Source organism: Cephus cinctus, unplaced genomic scaffold (genome assembly GCF_000341935.2).
Source record: "Cephus cinctus unplaced genomic scaffold, Ccin1 Ccin1_scaffold0084, whole genome shotgun sequence".
In the NCBI taxonomy this organism is placed as follows: Eukaryota; Metazoa; Arthropoda; class Insecta; order Hymenoptera; family Cephidae; genus Cephus; species Cephus cinctus.
The window spans coordinates 10,277-31,842 of record NW_014332824.1 but is presented as its reverse complement, the minus strand read 5'-3'; the positions used below and the strand labels follow the sequence as shown (position 1 = coordinate 31,842).

At 33.8% G+C, this 21,566-nt stretch overlaps 2 protein-coding genes across 4 annotated transcripts in view; both read right to left on the bottom strand.

Annotated features, from left to right (window-relative positions):
* Positions 1-21,229, bottom strand: part of LOC107271810 (Down syndrome cell adhesion molecule-like protein Dscam2) — a 101,525-nt gene extending 80,296 nt beyond the window's left edge. For all 3 annotated transcript variants that reach the window (XM_015748243.2, XM_025089215.1, XM_015748252.2), the window contains exon 1: positions 21,122-21,229. In XM_015748243.2, coding sequence (XP_015603729.1) covers positions 21,122-21,164 — 43 coding nt within the window. In that variant the 5' untranslated portion in view covers positions 21,165-21,229. The remainder of the gene's footprint in view (positions 1-21,121) is intronic.
* On the bottom strand, positions 4,166-4,789 carry LOC107271821. The gene is made up of 2 exons (XM_015748266.1): positions 4,645-4,789; positions 4,166-4,510 (listed from the first exon to the last, which is right to left on the bottom strand). The coding sequence occupies exons 1-2, from the start codon at positions 4,761-4,763 to the stop codon at positions 4,273-4,275; spliced, it is 357 nt and encodes a 118-aa protein (XP_015603752.1). The 5' UTR covers positions 4,764-4,789; the 3' UTR covers positions 4,166-4,272.
* Positions 21,230-21,566: the final 337 nt, after the last annotated feature.

Genomic DNA, 21,566 nt, shown 5'->3' with positions numbered 1-21,566 from the left:
AAAAAAGCCTTCTTTCTCTTTCTTCCATACACGTACACATATTCTGACTTTCATTCACTCTCTTTCTCTGTACACTTTTATCTTGGCACCCTATTCTTCTGGGTGTTGGCCCCAAGGCTCCGCGCCATAAGCCCTCGAGTGTCTCTGCTCTATGTTCACTCATTCTATCCGTCGTTCGTTGTAGACTGTTCTCTGTATTTATATATATTGAGTAATATATATCTTCAAGCATCTGACAGGCTTTATGGAAATACTGGTTTGTCTTAAAGCAGAGTGTATCTCAATGGGAACATAACAAATTTCGTTTAATTCTGTTTCCTAATCTGGACATCGTAAAAGCTTTGAAATATTCTTTTGTAGATAAATATTATGCTTATAAGTCGTATGTATAAATATTTAAAATCCTATTGTGCAATTGGTATTTTAAATATTCAATTGAGCCATGTGAAAAAATGAATGTCAATATCTCATCAATGCTGGCGCCATCTCATAGATTAGCTGTGAAATCTTTGACGATGAGCACGAGACGTTATTGCCATCACTATATCACCTTTACGTGAATCATACTGAATATTGTGCAATTTCGAGCTAGGTTAATGAAACTTCCGTGTATTTAAAAACATAATGTAATATAATGTATTGCGACGTCATGACAATTAGGATTTAATTACAGTTAAGGTAGTTCTATCGGTACACGTACGACCCAAACGTTTCGACTGTATCGTATTGTGAAACCCGAGCCTCATGTAATGATATCGCATGAAAACTTTTGACGGATATTATACAGTCCGCATCTCCTCACACAGAAACACCTCATGCATGAATAGGTCTTCCACACGTGCAGAGTGCGTCGCTATAATCGTGGCAACAGCGCAATTCCCTTCTGGTAGCTAATGTAGATACATAGAGCTTGATATTAATTTTTGGTTGGAATAAAAATTAAATGTCAGATCGAATACGGTATAAAAGTCGATTTATGAAGAAAAAAACCCGTAATAAGCAGTGGAAAGCTGTTACAGCTATGTGTAAAGCAAATTCAGCCAAACGTCAAGGAGGATCATATAACCTGTTTGGAATCTATTATAATTGTATAACCTGTTGACTCGTTTAGTATATTTTATTAATATATTCTAATAAATGAAATGTTTCATTCGAAAAAAAAATTATTATTTCAAGTTCTTCCCAGAATACCAGAATGCAGGCAATAGTAAGTTTCAAATGTATTGGCTTTAGCGCGCGCGGAACAGTTAGCTGTTCATACAGTGTTGCCGCTGCGTCACCGCTGATCGTCGCCATATTCGGGTTGGAATGGAATTTATATTTTTTGTATGACGATATCTCCAGTACTATGTGGTCAAACATCGTCATTTTTCTTCACAATAATCCCACAATACTACTTTACACCCCGCTGTTTTTATTTAAAAATGGTAAGATCCGTTTAGCAGTTATAATCCAAAATGTGTTAGAAGTAGTATCTTTGCGCATGTTAGGTATACGAAGTGTGTATAAAAAGTGCTATTTTTAAAGGCAATTATATAATAAACTAAATGGTGGGTCGACTTTACAATTTGGAAATCGGTTCATAATAATTGTGTCTACAAAATATTAAAATTTTAGAAGATTTGTAAGAAGAGTGAAAAGCGATAGAACTACCTTAACAACAGAATAATTCAACAATGAGACATGGTGTATAAATTAATTGGAATCCTGTTAAATATAATAAATTGTAACCTTATTCGCACGATGCGGTTCTCCGGATCATTCAGATCAGAAAGGCGGGTTCGAGCCAGAATCGACTGTTAGGAATTTAGAAAAAAGATCAGACGGAACAAAAGAAATGAAACTGAAACTTTGTTTTACAAATTACAAAAGAAAAGTATATTGCCCTACAACGGAATACAAAAAGGGTTAGTGCAGGTCCAGCATAGAGAATGTTGGATGTAAGTAAGCGAAAAATAGATATAAACGTAAGCGGAAAGTAGCAGTTATTATAAATGGTATATACAGAAGATTAGTGATCGGAAAGTCAATAATTGTATCGATACGACGATTAGACGCGGTTTATCTACATGATACGTCTGTCGGGAACGGGAATAACAGGTTCTTCTATTATTCTTGTTATCCTATCCTGACCCTTGTTGTGATTGTATAAATAAAATATAGAATCGTCTCTGAAAGTAGCTTCCAACTGACGGAATTTAATTACTGAGTTGACTCGTTAAAATATAAACGTCGTGCTGCTGAACAGTCTCCCACTAGGGAACTCGTGATCACAGGTAAACGTGGTCCTTTCTAAAACAACGTCGCTACCTCGGTGAGGTGAAAAAAGTTTCATTCGCAGAGTAGCCAGTTGTGCAGGTCTTTAAATGAAGTTAGGTTGGCATGTATAACGGAAGAGGCAGAATGATCTAACTTGTCAAAGTCACGGCCCAACTGAAATGCAGAGATTGATTCTATGTGGTAGAAGAGACGGTTTGCTCGATTACAAGAGTAAAAGTACCTTTATAAATGATGGTCAAGTGGAACGGTTCGCCCGCTTGTCTGAGACGGTTTGCTCGTTGCTTAACTAAAGGTAAGCTAGGTAGCTCAGGTGATAGAATGCTCGAATCGTGAAACGTCGCCGTTTATATATCCGTTAGATTGGATATCCATTAGATATTCGGAAGAATTGGGCGTCGTGATGCCTACGAATTGTTGTTACTTAATGTTTAAGGTTATTCAGATTAGCGGGAACTTATTACTACTGTGATGCGAATATACTCGGATGTATTGCTTGACAATGTAATGTGAACCGATAAAAATTTTTGCTGAACGAAGGTTACACAAAGTATAATACAAGAAATATAGCTCTTGCATAAATTGTACTTTATATTGTATATTATATGTCTCATCACAAGTAGTTAATCGATAATCATTAATTATTTTTGGCCAAAGAGCATTGGCATTTGGAAATTTTGTTACAGGTAAGTGGTATTATTTAACTCGATTGGCTGTGGCTCCAAAATAAATAGAACAAGAAAACGTACTAATGATCTCGTTGGTTCTGTTTTTCTTTCTCTCTACAGCATTTTACTTCACTGGCAGTCGTCAGGTTACTCACTCCGCGTATCCCTGCTGATATAACTTGTTCCGCGAAGGTGCCGCCCTTATCATGACAATGGTGGTGGTGGTTTCTTATTTATGACTTATAATTATGGGCTCAGCCCATTTTCAACTATTATGCCAATATCACAAGCTACGCATTCCCTTTCAGGCCGATATTAGTAAACGTAACCAAAACTCTATCAGGGTCACGATTGTGTCATCGAAAGTGAGTCGCAAGATGGCAGGGTGTGAAATAATCAATACACAAATAAAGAGTATTTTCTGGAACAAATATAATATATTAAAGTAATATTTTTAGGTAGCACACTTTAATATAAGTGTATTAATGTAACGTAACAGCTACATTAAATATTTTGAATGCCTTCAGTGAAATCATGGACGTCACTGGCTGTCGTTGGTCATGATATTCAGTACAAATACAGAACTCGCAACTATAAATCTTAAGTTGCAAATGTAGTCGATCTTCGACCTGATTTAGTCGTAGCATATCATCCAAAACAGATTTACATTGCTAACTTGACATTCTTGCATTTTAATTTTGTGACATACATTTACAATAAACTTTTTACTATGTTAGGTATACACGGCAAATTCATCGAACAGATATTGACCCAAAGTAAATTTCTAGTATTGCATCAAGTTGAGAGCTTAACTTGTGCCCAAATATAAATGTAGCAAATAAACTTGGCATTGGATGATGCCTGGAAGAAATTTGGGCAAACGGGTAGTTGAGGTAAAACGGGGATACTCATAAAATTAATTCACGGTGGAGCAATCATGATTTTTTTAAAATTGCTTTGGCAACATTATTTTTTAAATCTGTAATTACCCGACTTTTCTCTGTACATATAAAATAAATGTCTTTTGAGAACTTATTATGAGCAATGTATTACTCATATAAGTATATTGTATTCAAATACATACATGTCCAGGCACACATAGAATGCATATATATTTTTACATGTCCTCACTAAGATATTGCTCTATTCGAATATACGCAGCAATAGTTACAGTAATAAACTATATGTACTGACGCTTTCATAAATGTGGGATATAAATATTGGTGCTCCTAGTATATGTTGCAAATAGAGCATTTTCAATTATTGATTATTTCGCTTTTGATATTGTAAAGAGGACGGTTTTGATGATGAAACTTCGCTCGAATAATTATAAAGCTGAAGTGTTAATAGGATCGGGTTGAAATTCATAGGCCAAATGAAGTTTACGATGTACACTAGCGGTCAAAATTTTAGGTTCACCTTGCTTTCTTTGTAACGCTCCCATGACTGCAGTTTGAGAAACATCACATTTAGAAGGAGTTTTTCGCGTTGAATAACCTTCTTCGTGTAATGCCACAATGACTGCTCGTGTCTCTACACTCAGCTCTGCTTTTCGACCCATTTCCCTACGATTGACACATAAAATATGTAGTTTTCTTCACATTTCAATAATGAGATGATATTTGTCGAATTACATCAATTTAAATATACATTTTTCTTTAACAGTAACGATTTTTAATATGAAAAATGTTCTACTTACCTTTTTGTAAAGAAAAATATGAAAAACAATTGGAAATATAACTTTTGGAAAGAGCTCTCGAGCAGTAAGATGTTACGCGTAATATGCACTAGACGCATCGAGAGAATGCAACCTGTCATAACAAGTTGGTGCTCGATCTACGCGTCTCCCAAACACGGCAAACTCTCTTATACACTCTGACCAGTATCGTGTATGACTTGTTATAGGTAAGACGCACGTGCTTGACAAAATTCACTGTGTAGCCGACTTAATTGTGTAGAATTCAAAAATAAAGCAAGTGAACTTAAACTTTTGACCGGTAGTGTATATGAAACAATAACATTTAAAAATATCCAGCACTTCGAATTCGAAAGTTGAGACTGCATGCTCAATGCGGTTGTGGCTTAAGGGAGACCTGTCTTCTTTCGATAATTTATAACAATGTCATACTTTTGGCAGAATGAAATCTCATTAGTTGAGATTAACGTGAAAGCGGGTACCTACTGTTTTCTATAGATATAGAATGTCGGTATTAACCATATTAGTACGTCGTAGATTACTATGGATTTGGATCAGTATGGGTTTAGCCAGAGTCAAACAGATCACGTCGAGCATGTCGCTACGGTTCCCATTGGTCGATGGTGTCTCAGCCAGGTTTGAGTAGACTTGGTTAGGTTGGATCACACAAGGACTGGGCTAGGTTAGATTAGGTTAGGTTATCCAGTCCTATGTCAGGTTAGTTATTGGCGTGGGCTAGGCTGGGCTATGTTAGGTTAGGACAGGTTAGGTTCGGCTTAAGTTCGAGCTACGTTTGGGTTGAGTTGGGTTCGAATTTTCGGGGCTTTCGAGGATCAGCTCTGTCTGTCGGTCGGTCCATACCATCAGTGGCGTTGGTCCGTCCGCCCGTCCGTTCGTGAATCCGTCAGACTGCGACGCTCTAAGCGGATTACATCGGCCACGCTGCAGTGGTTCCCCCATTTGAAGTGAACTGCCGGGCGTCGAACCTTCCAATAAATTTTACTGAAACTCCAAGGATTCGTATCCTCGGTAACTTTCCGAATCCTTCGCTGAGCTAGCACTGTCTTCGGATATGTAACATATGTGTATACCTAATAGTAGAGTACTGATACTAGTAGTATTTAAAAGCACTATACAGTAGTGCACTATGCGAAAGTACCATGGAATTTTTTAAAACGAATTTCACATCTAAAGATGTGAATTATGAAAAATGAAAAATATGGATCAATCAGAAATGTGAACTTTAAAGGATCACTATTGATTCCTACCATCATTTATTTTATACGTTGTAGATCATTGATAAAAAATGTAATATTTTTGACATTTGTTGTTTATAGAAATACACTTCACAATCTTGAGCCTTTGTAATTTGAAAATGAATAGTTTTTTTTTACTTTTTTTTTCTATACATTTCATCAATGATGTTCGAACAGAAAGACATACTTTTCTACGCCAATGGGTTCAACACATATCTCACACGTAGGTCGTGTGACTATTCGGAAGCGGCGATTGGATGGCGCACGGAACATCGAATCCCACCCTTCTGGTTCGTTGCACGTGAAATATGTATAATAGTGTACCAATGGATGCACGTATCGCAAAAAGTCATAGACCGTACAGTACTGCAAGAAAGTTGTGTGAAATGTGTAACTACTCTTCACATGAGTTTTTTTTTGTTACCCGTTACAAAATTCATGGTACAATAAGATATTTTTCAAAATTTAGTAATACCACAGCACCGATAACAAAAAGCATGGAAATATCATAATTGTGTAACCTATCAGCAATTACGGGTCAAATTAAAAACAAAGGCGTTGATGAAAACGAAAAGCAACGTCTGATAAAAGAAATATCTTTTGTAACGTGACGTTTCATATCATCCATCATCACTGAGCGTGATACGCTTCGTGTGCCTATGAATTAGTAGCATCATCAGTCTTCATACACATTGATGGAATGAATGTTGGTAATATTGGCTGAGATTGGTAATTATCGGATGCGCGTGCATTATTATTATTATTATTGGTATTTCAATAGGAGAAAGAAGCAAAAGTTCAAATCAACGACTCGTTTGCAGGGTTGCATCCGTAAGCAAACACAAACGAACGAATAAATAAAAGGAACAAAAAAAAAGAAAGAAAGAATGGAGATATCAAAAGTTCTTTGTTTTAGGGTTGCAACTGAAGTAGTAATTCTTACTATTTCAATCAAGTGAATGCTGGAGGGCGCAGTACGATCTCGCAGAAAATGATTCCCGAATGATAGGCACTGTTATCGATCAACAGAAACACAAAATTGAATTTTAAAGGGAAACAAGAAAAGAGTCATACATTTCGTTACACAACGATTTTTTGTTTTTCGTATACATAGGTATACACATCTATATGTATGTATATAATTAGGTACAGAGGTTTTGCTTTGAAGTGGCATTTATCTATGGAAAATCCAAATTTGTTTTTAAAAAATCTGAACCTTGAGACATTTAATAACCTATCACGTTTGAGCGTTTCTTTATGGTCCTGGAAACAACCCTTATGCCGAGAATTTCTCTAAGCCTGTCTTTAGTAAGTAATGTACTTGGTATATACATCCATATACGTATCATGGGATCCTAACGATAAAGAGTATGTTGCACGGATGAAAGGACGTCGCGAGGACGCATATTAGGAATGAGTAAGAGGAACTGAATGAAAAGAGAATAAAGATGGAAGGAAAGAGTGCAAAAAGATGTGCCGAGCAAGAGCGAACAAAGAGAAACGAGCCCGACTTGCTTTCAGTTGGCACGATACGCCGTACCGCGGCGTTCAATCCCGCTTCGGAAAAGCGGGAAAGCGGAAGTGGATGTGGAATGGATGGGAAATAGGAGGCGCTTTGATATACGAGCAAACGTACACGTTCAAGCCTACACGAATACGTAGGCACACATACTCTGGCAACCTTTGACAACCCACCGCCAATAATCGAACGCTATTGCGTTACTGCGGCCAGACTGCTACTACTGGTAACTGCTAGTGTTAGTAGTTATATCTACGTGTGTGTTTGCCGTTCCAATAGGAAGCTCGAAACTTATAATCGATAATGCAGTTGATTTCAAATTTTGTAGAAAATTGTCCTTTTTGTCCTCGGTGTCCTTTACTATTCTTGCATCTTCTTCGTATCTTTAGTGATTGACATTTTTTGTTTACTGTATGACTCGACGATATCTACGAAATCAATGAACAAGACTCCTCTGTGATAAATCCCATCGTACTCGGATGATCCATCAATCATTTGCTTGCAAAAAGTCGATACTCCTTTTACATATGTAGTCTCTTCTCTTTTTTAACAATTTTAAAAGTTAAGTCTCTTGCTACTAAAATGGAGGGTAACTAACGAGCTGTTTGTACGTACACCGAGTATCGATAATATTCGAAAAGCATAATAATTTTTATTTCATTGCTCTCAATATTGGCCAAACGTGGAAAAATCGACATCTTAAAGTTTTGTTAAATTAGTCACACAGACGTTAAAGATGTAATGAAAAATATAATTTATTTACTATTATTGCGAATACCAAAATAAAAAATGGTAATTTTTGTTTTACAAATATTGTCCGTCAATTGGAAAATAATTTATTTTATTAAGCTAATAATATCGTTGAAACGTACATAATGTAGATTCAATCCTTGATATCACTTTTTAAAAATCAATTTAGCAGTCAATTACATTTTTCTTTTTGTTCGTAAATATTCAGCGTATCGGACAACAAGTGGAAAATATTAGGGTGTCCCAATATTTTCATTGCTCACTGAACGTATGACACTGTGATGTTTCAATAGTAGAAAGGGTTGAGTACAGCATGACACAAGCATTATCGCATCATCGAAGTAGAAATAGTTGCAAAGAGACCGCCAGTGCAATTCGATCAAACGCGTGTGCCAGTAGTAATATACGAAATACATACTATCCAATAAGTTGAGTCTCATCAAGATATTCAATCTCAACCAAGTGCGTATATCGTAGTGGCGCGAGACAACTAGAGTCACTATACAGCAGTACACTGGCTATAGTGACAATTTCAAAAAAGAAAAAATGTTTTCTCAAAATTAATCCAGGTTTAATAAAATGCTATGGACTTTTTCTATTCTAAGGATAAACCTCTTTGACTAAGCAAAATATCAAGTTATTCAGCCCACTCGTTTATGAGATATCTATTAAATAAGTTTTCAACGGCTTAGTTTCATTTTGCACTGTTCATGTACACAACGCAAAAACACATTTTGTCCATCAAGTTACCGTCCGCACCAAATTCTCAGCTTGTATAAAGCTACCTTCACAACAGTATAAATTTATATTATATATTATTAGCCTTTAGTCCGCACCCGACTAGCAGAACCGATCTTCGTGTGCGGCGCAGGTGCAAATATGTGCGTATGTGTGTGTCTCCTATTCTGCCATGTAGTTTCCCGTATTTTAGGTGTCTGACGTGGAAGTTCAGGGTAGTCAAGTGTTTCTTTCCGTAGTTTCTTGCGTCTAGGTGTCAGACGTGGAAACCCAAGATGTTTCGCTGTTCCTCTTCGTAGTTTCTTGTGTCTAGGTGCCAGTCGTGAGAGTCCAGGATCTTTTAGAAGTTTATCTGTTTGCATTGAAATACGTGATTACATGTAAAAAAACTCTTTTCCTCTTTCTCTCTAGAAGTACGATGCGATTTTACTCGATCTATTTCAGTTTCACTTTTCACAGTAGAATATTTGTTTCCCAATAGACGGTAGACGAATTATATGTAATATCATCTGACTTACCATTTATCGATGATAATGAAGGATCGTAATATAACGAATTTGACAAGCAGAATGGAAAAAACTTTGAATTTATGATAAAGTAACTAGATTCGTGTATGTAAATAAATAATATCCACAATTATCCGTTAAATTACGTATATACATTATTTTATGAACTCAAACGTCCATGAGTTTTCTTTGAATTAATACTTTCTCCGTAAAGAAAAAGAATTTTTATCTTTAGTGTCTTTAGCCCAGCAGACTTGCGATCTCGTTCGAATATCTGTGATTTTAGGAAAAATATACTATTCTGAAGTTGCAATAGACGTACGACAAACAGCAAAAAAAAATTTGGGACGAAATTAGAATAAGGCATTCAAAATATTACAATTCTGCGACGTCCGTGGAATGTGTAAAATTTGACCACATTGAAAAGTCACACAAAAATATACTATAAGCTTTAATAAAATATGGGCAGCACAAAATCAGCATATCTTCCCCCTGCAACAATATTTAATATCAATTCTGCTACATTTGACGAATTGTGCATTGTTGCCAAAAGTACGTCCGCTAGGTGGCAAGGAGGGTAACAATCAACCGGCAACTAAAATCTATGTCTCAAATGTATATATTGGAGTAGTACTTTTAGAAACTACACTTTAATAATGTAAGCAGCAGCTACGAATATAAAGAATTTGACCTGGGAAACTCCATACAGACTTATGATACAGATATAATTTAAGTGAAGGAAAAGTGTTCATAAGTACATCACTGTCTTTTGGGATACATTATCACTAGAAAATGAAAATATCGCAGAAATCTATTATCGGTCTATTAATTATTGATCCACCATCAATCTACTTTTTGTCAATTTTTTTCGATTGGTCGTAAAAACGTCAAACTTCTAATGAATGGTAGATCAACCATTGTTTATCCAAGTGGAAAGATTACATATAAATTATAAATAAATTATATGTAATACATAGTTTCATTCATTTCATATTTCGAAAATCTCGATCTGTACATCACGATTACATATTCTTGTAACGCGTTTAAATTTTATTTTCTTCATATTAATACTGTAATATCAAATTTCAGTATTTAAAGTATTTTTTAAAAAAGTTTAATAAAAATATGCTCTGCTGAGCCCCTAACGAATCAGTCGCATTTCTGTACATGACATACGCATATAAGTTACATTCATTCTTCGACTACATCTTGATTTTTAATTTAGTTTTAAACATTACGGTTAAGTAGCCGTGTCGGCTAGGATCCACGTAACACTTGTACTGAAATTACATTATGTTCTGTAGGAACAACAAAAAGCATGCTTGATACAATGTTTAAAGGAAGTGGCAATGGGACTTCTTCTTGGGACCTCTACACTATTTCTATGTTATCTTTTCTAAGGTGGTCATTCAGTTTACCCTGTAATAGTGTCGCGAAGGTTTTTTTTTGACATTGCAGTGGAAGTGAGCGACTTCTCTGCGTATTAATAAATGTATCAAATATCATTTTTGATATCAAAACTTTTCTTTTCTGGAAACAATGTTCGTTATTAGGCTTTAATAAATTATATGACCGGATGATATGAGTGGTGTATATTGGTCAGAGTCGATATATGGTTCTTTAAATATTGGTGTTTATGAGATAAACAGTTGGATAAACGTTGTGACAAATAAGAAGCACTTATATTTACGTTCAGAACACAAACTACATACATATATCTTGTTTTCACCAAGACGCAATGGCACAACGAGTTTGTGCTTCAATAAGCATCGAGGTTATTTTACTACGGAGTTGGAATAATCATCTATACGCATAAAATAGAAAATGTAATTCAAATTGATGAAATTCTAAAGAGGAAGTACAATGATAGTTTACGATATTTCCGGTATAACATCCGAGTATGACTCGATAGACAAAATTATAAAATTTAAATTTATAATATAAATACAGAAATACATAATATGCAATTGGGTTGGCCAGAAAGGAATTGCGCTTTTTCTAATAGATGAACGTACATGTCTTAAGACAAAAAAACGCAATGCTTTTTTGGCCAACCCAATATTATAGAATTTTGTATTTCCCGTTAAATATATTTGTGCATAATACAATTTGAATAACAATTTCACAAATGTCTGGCCAAGGTCAACGCAGAACAATATAAGGTTGTAGCATGTTATCATTGAATATATTAGTCCATGACGATGACAACAATTTTGTGGTTACGAATTTTTTCTAACAAATTCAAAAGTTTTTAAATGAATTTTGTAAAAAATATCATTTCGAACTGTCGAATAATATACGTAGAATTATAAAATTTAAATACACAGAATATCAAATCATTGAACTTTGATTATCGTTCGACTATAAATATTAGATTTTCATGATATTAGGAACGTGGAATCTGACGTGGTTCCAATACGAAGAAGTATTGATCTTCGTAGGTAATTTAAATAAAACCTTTCTATTTAGGAATTTAATTTAAATTCTTAAAAATAAGAATTAATGTAAATGTCAAGTAGTACAGTATCTTTTATCGAGATTGACTATATATGTATATTGAAGCACCGGTTATAGCCTCTAAATTTGATTTACGATAAGGCGGTAGATGTATGAAGTTCTATACAACCTCACCTTGGTTCTATAGCGTAAATAATAAAGCATATTTTACTTGTGAATTATATCAAAATGATTTAACGACTGTGTCCATTAGTTCCTGCAAAAACTTATGCAAAAATGTAGTGTGCCATTAATTGAATTGTGAAACAAATGGATTTAAAATAAACATCAATACTTGACGTCACAAAGTCAAATCGTAGAGTCCTCAAATAAAGTGAAAAAAATTATTCAACTTATCAGGCATTATTTATTTTTGTAAATCTCATTTAAATAATGCGACAGTACAATTTTCGCAATTTTCAGCAACAGCTTAAAACACATCATTGGTCGATTTAGTAAAGACATATCGTAGTTACGGTCTTGTTATATAGGCATAGATGGTACATAGATAGGTAAGGTATAAAAGTGGGCGATGCGAGGCGTTGAAGAGGAGGTGAAGGAGGAGGAGGGGGAGGGGGAGGGACACTCGGGACGCTTGAGGGGGAAAGGGATGGGGGATGAAACGAGAGTATCGCGATACTCCATCGGCCAGAAATCGATACAGGGGCGGCGTGTACGTCTGTATTTTTCACGAAAGCATTTCGAACGTGCCCGCAGATATCTCTCTGGTCAGTGACTCTCAACTAGTGTACAAAGTAACATTACTTTTCATAACAGAAATTACGGTATCGATTGTCATGTTAATCATAATTGTCATTGTAATAGCAAGATTTGAATACTGATTTTCTTTTGTTTTTCTAACTTTTGATAATAAATTGACAATGGATATGGTTGAGAACCAGAATCCTCTTCGCCAGGGAGTGTTGGCAGAGTGCTCGTGATCGATTACTCGTCATCCGCGCGATGGTCCCGAGGCTCGACGTCGAGCCGCCTGCCAAACCGAATGGACTTTCCTGCAGGCGACTGCGGCTATGTGAACACCAGCAACGATGCCCATGCTTAGACATGTGTCCGGACGAAGTCGTGTCCCTTTGTGGACATGTGTTGAGAGCGATGACATTGTAAGGCTTGTCGTGTTTTTATTTTTTGTCCAATTACTTAAAGGAACGTCAAGGTACGAGGATAGGACTTTTCAATCGGCGGCATCTATATTGTATATGAGAGATCTATGGTGATAGTACATTATTTGTTCATTATCGGAGGGAAACTTTATATCCTATTTGCTGAATTGTTACAAGGAACAAGAAAAACGTAAAACAGATATTGATGATGTTATCAAAAGGATTTTGCTTTTCTGAAAAATATATTCCTGTATTTGTGTTTTGTTAGTTTCAGAAGTATAATTTGGACGTACTTTACAAATTCATGTTTAGTTCTAAAGGGGATATTTATTTTGGATCTTTATGGACCTCGATCTTCAACGAAAACATCAAGAATGATTTTACGGAAGCGAGTTGCTTTAACATCATTATTATTATATATTCATTCTTTTTTTTTTAATCGAAAGAGAATCGCATAGTAATGTTCTAAATATCGTTAAAACCATACACAAAAAGATAATATGTTATACGAAATAATGTGTAACTATTTCTTGTAATCTAGCCAATCGAGAATCAATTTCACAGAAATTTTTGGATTATACTTATTACATTTTGTTTGGTAATAGTTTGTATGAGGAAAATGGAAATATATTATACTTTAAGTATTATTTTACATGTAAGTCCTCTTGTAATTAGAAGTTATAAATATATAAAAACATTTATAAAACTGGCAGTAGTGATTAAACTGTAATGCATAAAACGAAACATTGACGCAGAATAATCAGAGTGTGACTGGAAGAAGAAAAAGAAGATTAAGAACTATGGTACAGCACATTTTTTAAGATGGACTTATCAACAGTTTAGTATCTCTATTTTAGGAACTGTTTCTTACGAACTTTCATTGCAATCTTACTTGACTCTTCAAAGTATTTTGGGTCGAAAATTTATCACCATTTTGAATCCATTTACTCTACACGAGAATATTCAGGTTGATATTAAGATTGTGAGACAGAAAAACTCGAGTGAGTTAACACCAGTTGGAGTCTTAAATTGTCAATTATGTTGCAAAATAAAATGGTGTTAACAAATTTTTTAACTAATGTTTTCAGTAGGATCTTCAGGTTAATTATAAATCTTAGCTAACTCGTTATATTTCATATGGCTGTTCAGGTTCAAATCTGTGTTTACGAGCTATTTTTAGTTCCAGTATGAGCTTCAAAGTTCTGCCTGTAGGATCTCGAAGGTGTCTCGTAAGTGGGTAGAAAGTGATATTACATTTCAGTCGACAAACCCAAAGAACAAAGAAATGGAAGTTGTATAGGTTCAAATCGGTGCTAGATTTTCAATGTAGGGTACATTTTGCCTTACCATTTAAGAACTATACATATATTATACCATTTTCTAGAAACGTAGTTATCTGGAAGTTTTTGGGTTTATGATTACGAATTCCGAATCAAAATTTCAAAATTTCCAAACTTCAATATAGAGGAGTAACATGGCGAAACAAATTACAAAATAACTTGTATGAAACTTGGCACTCGTAGGATTTTGGGACCTTTAAAATTTGGAAGATAATGTTTAAAAATTTTAAATGGCGGATTCACTATGATCATTCGCTATTACAAAGTTGGACCGATTCCGACGAATGGAGGTCATCTAAATCGGTCCAATTATTTAGCAAAAAAAAAAACTTGAAAACTCATTTTCTATTTTTTATTTGCTCTGTTATCCATCGTCGATTTACCTAGATAGAGATTCTAATACAAATCCAATTTATTATCTCGTTAACCAGGTAAATTTTAGACTAGGAATCAGAGATAGCTAGTTACAATTTTTTAATTCGAGTATGTACAAAACATCTACGAAATTTATAAATAATATATTCGATTAAATTAGACATGGTATATCCTACGCTAGCTGTATTCACAACGGCAGGATTCAATTTAATTCTTGAATGGTAAATGATGATATGATTATTTGACACTACACTAAATTTTTGGCAACTACTATGCTTCGTTGACTTGAAATTAACGAGTATTATCCGTTCGACGTGTATAGTTATTAGTTAATTTATTTATCAGTATAGGCATCAATTTACTTTTAGAGATCTTTTTTTTGTTGTTTATAGCATAGGTCACCTGAGCGTAGTGTTCATGGCGTGTTCAAAGCCATATCAATACATTATTAAGCTCAATTGTTTGCTTAAAGTATCACAACGCTGTGAATTATTCATATGCTTAGATTTTCTTGGTGGTTCCATTTGCTATTCCATGTTTGTTTTTGTGAAAGGTACATTTTTTAGGAATGTTGATAGGAAGATTTGAGTACCTAGACATAGGAAATTATGATTTGAAATATTATGATTCTCTAAATGAGGATATTTGGGCAAAACTATCCATGATTCGCCGTATTCTCATACTGGAAAGAATGATAAAGAATATTTGATAATGATATAGACTATTGCAATACAGGTAAGGAATAACACTCCGTACACTTAAAAATATTTAAACGCATGAAAGGATCATAAAAATTCTAAAGCCTTAAAAAATTATCATAAATATAACTGAACACTTGAAACGTTGATAATCGGAATATTTTTAAATCCACATTACTGATTAAAAGTATCTAAGAATTGGGAATGAAGATATTATGTACATATTTATGGTTTCTGAAGGAGTATACATATACAGATTTAATATTAAAACTTAGAAGAAAAAAATGTGTTTCACAAAGTCACATTTTAGCTTTTTCAAAATATATGCTTTATAGTACAAATTATAAATAATGTACAAGTATCAAATTGTAAAAGTTTATAGATTAAAACTCTTATAAAGCAAAATATGAAAAGTGGAATCAGATATTATAATTTTGTATGATGATAATATTAATTGATTATAGTAAATTGATATAATCCTCTTTCGTTTACAACAAACGAATACACAATAAAAATATTGCAGCAGCTAATGAACATTTTTTATGACAGAAGTTTAACATTGACAATAATTTGCAGTGATAAAAGCATTAAGTCAATATATTATTGATAGAATTCTGTAGTTCATATAAACCTTCATAATATTTCATATGCACGTGTAGAATAATACTGTGTAAATGCAAAATAGTCAAATGCAAAATGTAACTTTCCTTTTGTCTTTATATTTCCAATTATACATAGAGTAAGAAATAATGAAAGATATTCTATGAATAATTTATCGTGATAACACGCGTCACAATAAAGATTGACCATGATCGGTTATACTTGAATGATTAGTAGATCATCCTAGCATTTGGAAAGAATGTGCTTTGTGCCTCTTTATTCATAATTGATGTGGGCAAATGAGAGTCGACAAAAGGCACCTTACCAAATTGGACTGAAAATCAAAAAAACCAGCTAAACGGAAAACTAATATTAAGAGTAGAATAAAAGAGTTTACAGGAAGTTTTGTTTAGGTAACATTGCTGTTAAGTTGCCATGGTAAAGAGTGGGAACGTAGTTTCGGAAAAGTTCCGCTTTCGATCGTGAGTCTTGTGGAAGTGTATTCGAGCAGTCGGAAGTGAATCTAGCTCTGCTATACTTATCGAGATTTATTGCTAAAACTATACTTGTATTTGCCGATGAACGCTTTTAACAGTTGCATATAAACTTTATTTAAAAAAAACACAAAAAAGCGGATATGTTCAGATATAATTTCTTGTGAACGCGCCATAAAAATCTCACATTAGAGTATTCATTTCTAAGTAATATTGAAAAACAATTTGTTCTTTGTTTTCCTAGTTTTCTCGTGAAAGGCACCAATACCATAAAGTTACAGCTACGTAGCTCTACTTTCTTATTACACTCCTACATATTTTTACCTTTTTCTCATTTTATTTAATTTTTAAAAATAGCTTTATCTCACTCACAGAAACAGCTCTTTAAAAAATATTATTTTTAATATATCCTATCACCATTATGCGAATATACCCAGATTAGTTATCAAATAAGAATGATGTACAATATTCTTGTATAAAATGTTAACTTTACTTTTCATATGAAGCTCCTTCGAGAGGCGAATCTATAATTTTCACGTTTGGGATCCACCACGCTAACCCCTAAATTTCAGTTTCCTCCTCGTCCTTATTTGCACCGTCCTAATTCACGGCTCGACAGTGAGATCACGTTCGCATTTCAAATGTCATCTTTGCTTTCTTTATAATTCTCTAACAATCGTGTGGTAATACGTTCAGTATACATTTATCCTTAAACAAATAAACTTCAACTACGTTATCATTGCCTACATACGTTATTTGTGCAACTCAATCCTTCAAGTAAATTTTTTAATGCTAGAATACAGAATCTCATTTACTACGAATTCAGTCCCCTTCAGGATAAAAATTTCTTTGCAATTCTCTTAACTCTTTGAAAGTCGTTAAATTGTAATATGAAAGATATTTCGATCTAATTGGAATTATGCATTATGTATGCCGTAGCTTATGTTAATGTTAGAGTCTTCACAGAAATGTGCCGCCAAAGAGGACTTAGGCCGTATCGATCACATTGAGCGCAGTGAAGCAGTGCTTCCGTGGGTTGCACATTTTCTGTCTTCGTTGGGCAACCCTTTTCATATGTGGTTACCTCAATAATATGGTTTAGCATTTTTCTTATATCAGAAGTGGCTTGTATTTGGACTAACACATACTTTGTGCTTCGAATTTTGGGTTAAAAATTTAACCTTCGCTTATCTAACATTGAAGTTAAGCGATCTTAACTTAGCGTTGTCATTACCAAGATCATCATAGTTCCGCATGCTTAGCAGTTTCGAATGCCGCTTTAATACTTCAAATATGCGTTAAATATAACTGTTCAAATTATTCTACTGCTATACACAAGGTGCTGTGACAGGCTTGGTAATGGCTATGCTAGATTAAGATAGCTTAGAATTTCAATGCTGGATGCCTCAACGTATACTTTTTTAAATCTAGATTTGTAAGTACAAAGCATATGTCAGTCTAAATACGGACCTTTTTTGGTATAAGAAAAGTGGTAGACTCCATATTACCAAGGTAGACGTCACACGGCATGCTGAAAAAGCAAGTAGAATGCATACCACAATGTTACTATCTGTTCCATTTATGAGGGACATGCTTAATACATGACGTTGCGCGATGGTATGTATGTATATTGGTCTTAAAAATCATTCACGTATACTTGTTCGTTGCTATGAGGTTGTTTACAATCTGTGGTACAGCGTAAATTAAGAGGAATTTTACTTTCTCGTAAAGATGGAATGTTTTGACAAGCAGATTTTAATGAATTTGACAATCATATTTTGTTTAATATCAATTGTAATATGTTCTGGATTGGTATTGCATTCGAAAGATGATCCTTCATCCGTTATAATAATTCTTTTTGTATACACTTTGAATGAAAAATCTTTGCTAGCTTGACGTCTAACGTACTTTTCCCCTACGATTCGAATCGTTCAAGGGATTTCAGACCACTGTTTACGTTACCACTTAACCCTCTGCTCCTCAAATGCCACAAATATCCACGAGTGTTCTTTCATCTGGAGCCTGAAAAATACGTTACTATCCGCGTATCTTGCTCGACTGGAAATATGCGAAACTGCGAAAATCGCCCTCGGGGATCCGAACTCTGGGGGTTGATTTCACCCTCTAAAAACCTTTTTCTGACGATAAAAAAACACGTGTCTCTTGGCTTTTGATGAAGAATAACATATTTCAAAACGAAAGAAATCGGACAGGGACACCTGAGCTACTTTCCTTGTGACCTGACTATGCGGTAACAATTCCGTATTTAAAAGCAGATGATTAATGTATTTTTCTGCAAAAGAAACATTTTTTTGAGAATGAATGATTTGTTTCTTATAAGATTCATCAATCCAAGTTTACTTGAATAAAGGCAAATCGTCCAGAATGTTGCTTTTTGAGTAAATAATAGAGCTATGGCAATTTAAACATCGACTTCAGTCTTAAAATAATCAAACGCGTTACAATATTATTTTCAAAGTCTGTTTTCAGATATCTTTTACTATAACCTTCTGAACCATACATTTTTTCTTATCTATGATTTACTTGAAATCTGTTATATTTCGGGGTTTTTGAGTCCGCTCATTACAAATCTGAACTCAAAATTCAGAAATTAAAAATGACGGATCTAATATAGTTTCATAAGAAATTCAGTGAAGCAGAATCAATCAATATATTAGAAACTGCTTATGGTTTGGAAATTCGACCTAGAATTTCGTAGTTCCAAACATACACTTGCAATTAACTACCTAACAAAATCTCCCATTGACAAATCGCATGCAATATGAATACCCTTTGTTTTTCAATATGAATACGCCATATTCGAGCTGTCATTAGAATTTGTTGTACAATGTCGAATTTTACACAATTAAGCCAATTTTTAATAATCCAGTCTATCATATTGGAACTCACATTTAGAATTTTTCGACTTTTACTTCAAATTCGTAACAATCAACCAAAAAATCACTATACAGCCAGTTTTATAAAAATTAGCATTTTTAATCTTCATTTCGTTATACGGAATCCGTTTTGAAATTTATATTTCTTACTTCAGGTTCGAAATTAGAAACCTAAAAAACTGCTGTGAATCGAATTTTACATAAAGCGGCCTAATTTTTACCTTTTTCAACAGCTATTTTTACAGTTGATTGTATATTCGTAACCGACTACCCAAAATATCTCCAAAAAGCAAGTCTTAAGCAAATATTAATAACCGAATAGTTGTAAGCACGATTTTTCAGAAAAAAATTAATTTCGACAGTTTGCTTATTCATAACTTGTTTCTCATTGTAATTAACATTAAACGGTTCTTACATTTATTTTAGACTTATTTAAGTTTTAAATATTCCGTGATAGCAAAGAGTGTGGATATACATATAATCGATCCACGAGTTCGATGTGTTTTTTGATAGAGCGACAATAATAAAATTTCTTTTTCTGATTTTCCGCTAAATATAATTTATTTTTATATTTTAGTATATAATTGTTACACTATTTTCTGGAATGCCACGTACGATTTGTTAAGAATTGCGTCGCGCACAAATTGTCAAAATAACACATTGAACTCGTGGATCGACTGTAGTTGTGAGGAAATCATTATCTGATTGAAAGCTGAGAAGAAAAAGTTGGTTCGTTGATCCATCCCTTCGATTATCCACTTTTACGAAGCCGTTTGATTAGGTCACGTTTTTACGACGCAATAATTATTGTTCATAATCGACCGCTATTGAATGCATCGATACGTATTCAATAATAATTTACATTAAAATATTTAATAAACATTTGTCCTTATTAGCTGTACATGTTCTGCTTAGTTCGATTTTTTTAGTTTTCGTGAAAATGTCTCTTACAAAAAAATTACTTAATATTTGGTGATGTAGTATTTTTATGGTATAAAGAGCAATTACCATAAAATTTAGAAAATTGTAAAGTAAAGGTAATTTACACTTTAGGAAAGCTTGATGAACAGTAATTTGAATCTTTCATAAATATTATGATCTAATCGGTTTAATAACAATTCTGGTGCATGTTACTCGTTTAAACGTGTATATGATATTTTTTTATGTAACGAATGCTGAAGGAACACCCGGTAATGTGTCCTTGGAGGGAACCTTCAAATATTATTTTTTGAAGAAATTACTACAAAATTACCTAAAAATTTAAGATAGTGACGTTATAGTCACCTGAAATATTTTCAAGCAAGGGAAAATCTATTAAAAAATATGTTTAAGCAGGTAAACAGTGCCATCTCTCGTGAAAAAAAAAAGATTAAACAGAGTTTTCTTTGATCATTTGTGACAAAAACTGTTGCATCTAATTAATGCGAGTGAGTATAAAACTCGTGTGATTGGTATACTCGTATCTTATACTCATTCGTACTAACAATATAAAATACTATTCAATAATGAATGTTTCCGGAGAAAATGACAAGAATGTCATAGAATAGGAATCAATCAGTTAATAATGCGACTCATGTTGCGATTATTGTATTATGTGGTGTTTTCAGCGTGTGATATCTGTACCTAATAACATGCGACGTTATGGTGTCGGTATCGTATATAAATTGATCGAAATTTAATAGTCACTCACCCGTAAGTAGAAAAAACAGCGACATTCGTGGCCTTGAATCCATTCCCAGAATCCAAATTTGATAAACTTGAGCGATGACCTCTCTTCAATGCATTTCTTAATCTTTCCTATAACATAAAGAATGGACATTTTTTAACTAACTGGGTGAGGTTTACTTTGAAAGCAAATGGGAAAAAAATAGTAGTCCAATTGATGCATACTATTGTATATTCATAATATTGTTGATGTACACTTACAATTATAGTCCAATATCAATTCTATTTTGGGAAATCATCTTTCTGTTCATTAAACTCTAAAAAATTCTCATAAATCTTAAGAGCAATAATTCTGAACGTCAGTTATATTATATTATCCCGTCTTTCGTTTTTCGACGCATTTAATATATTGAAGCAAAATATTTTTCCTGAAATTAAAATCAATTTGACGGGAGTTATTATCATCAGGA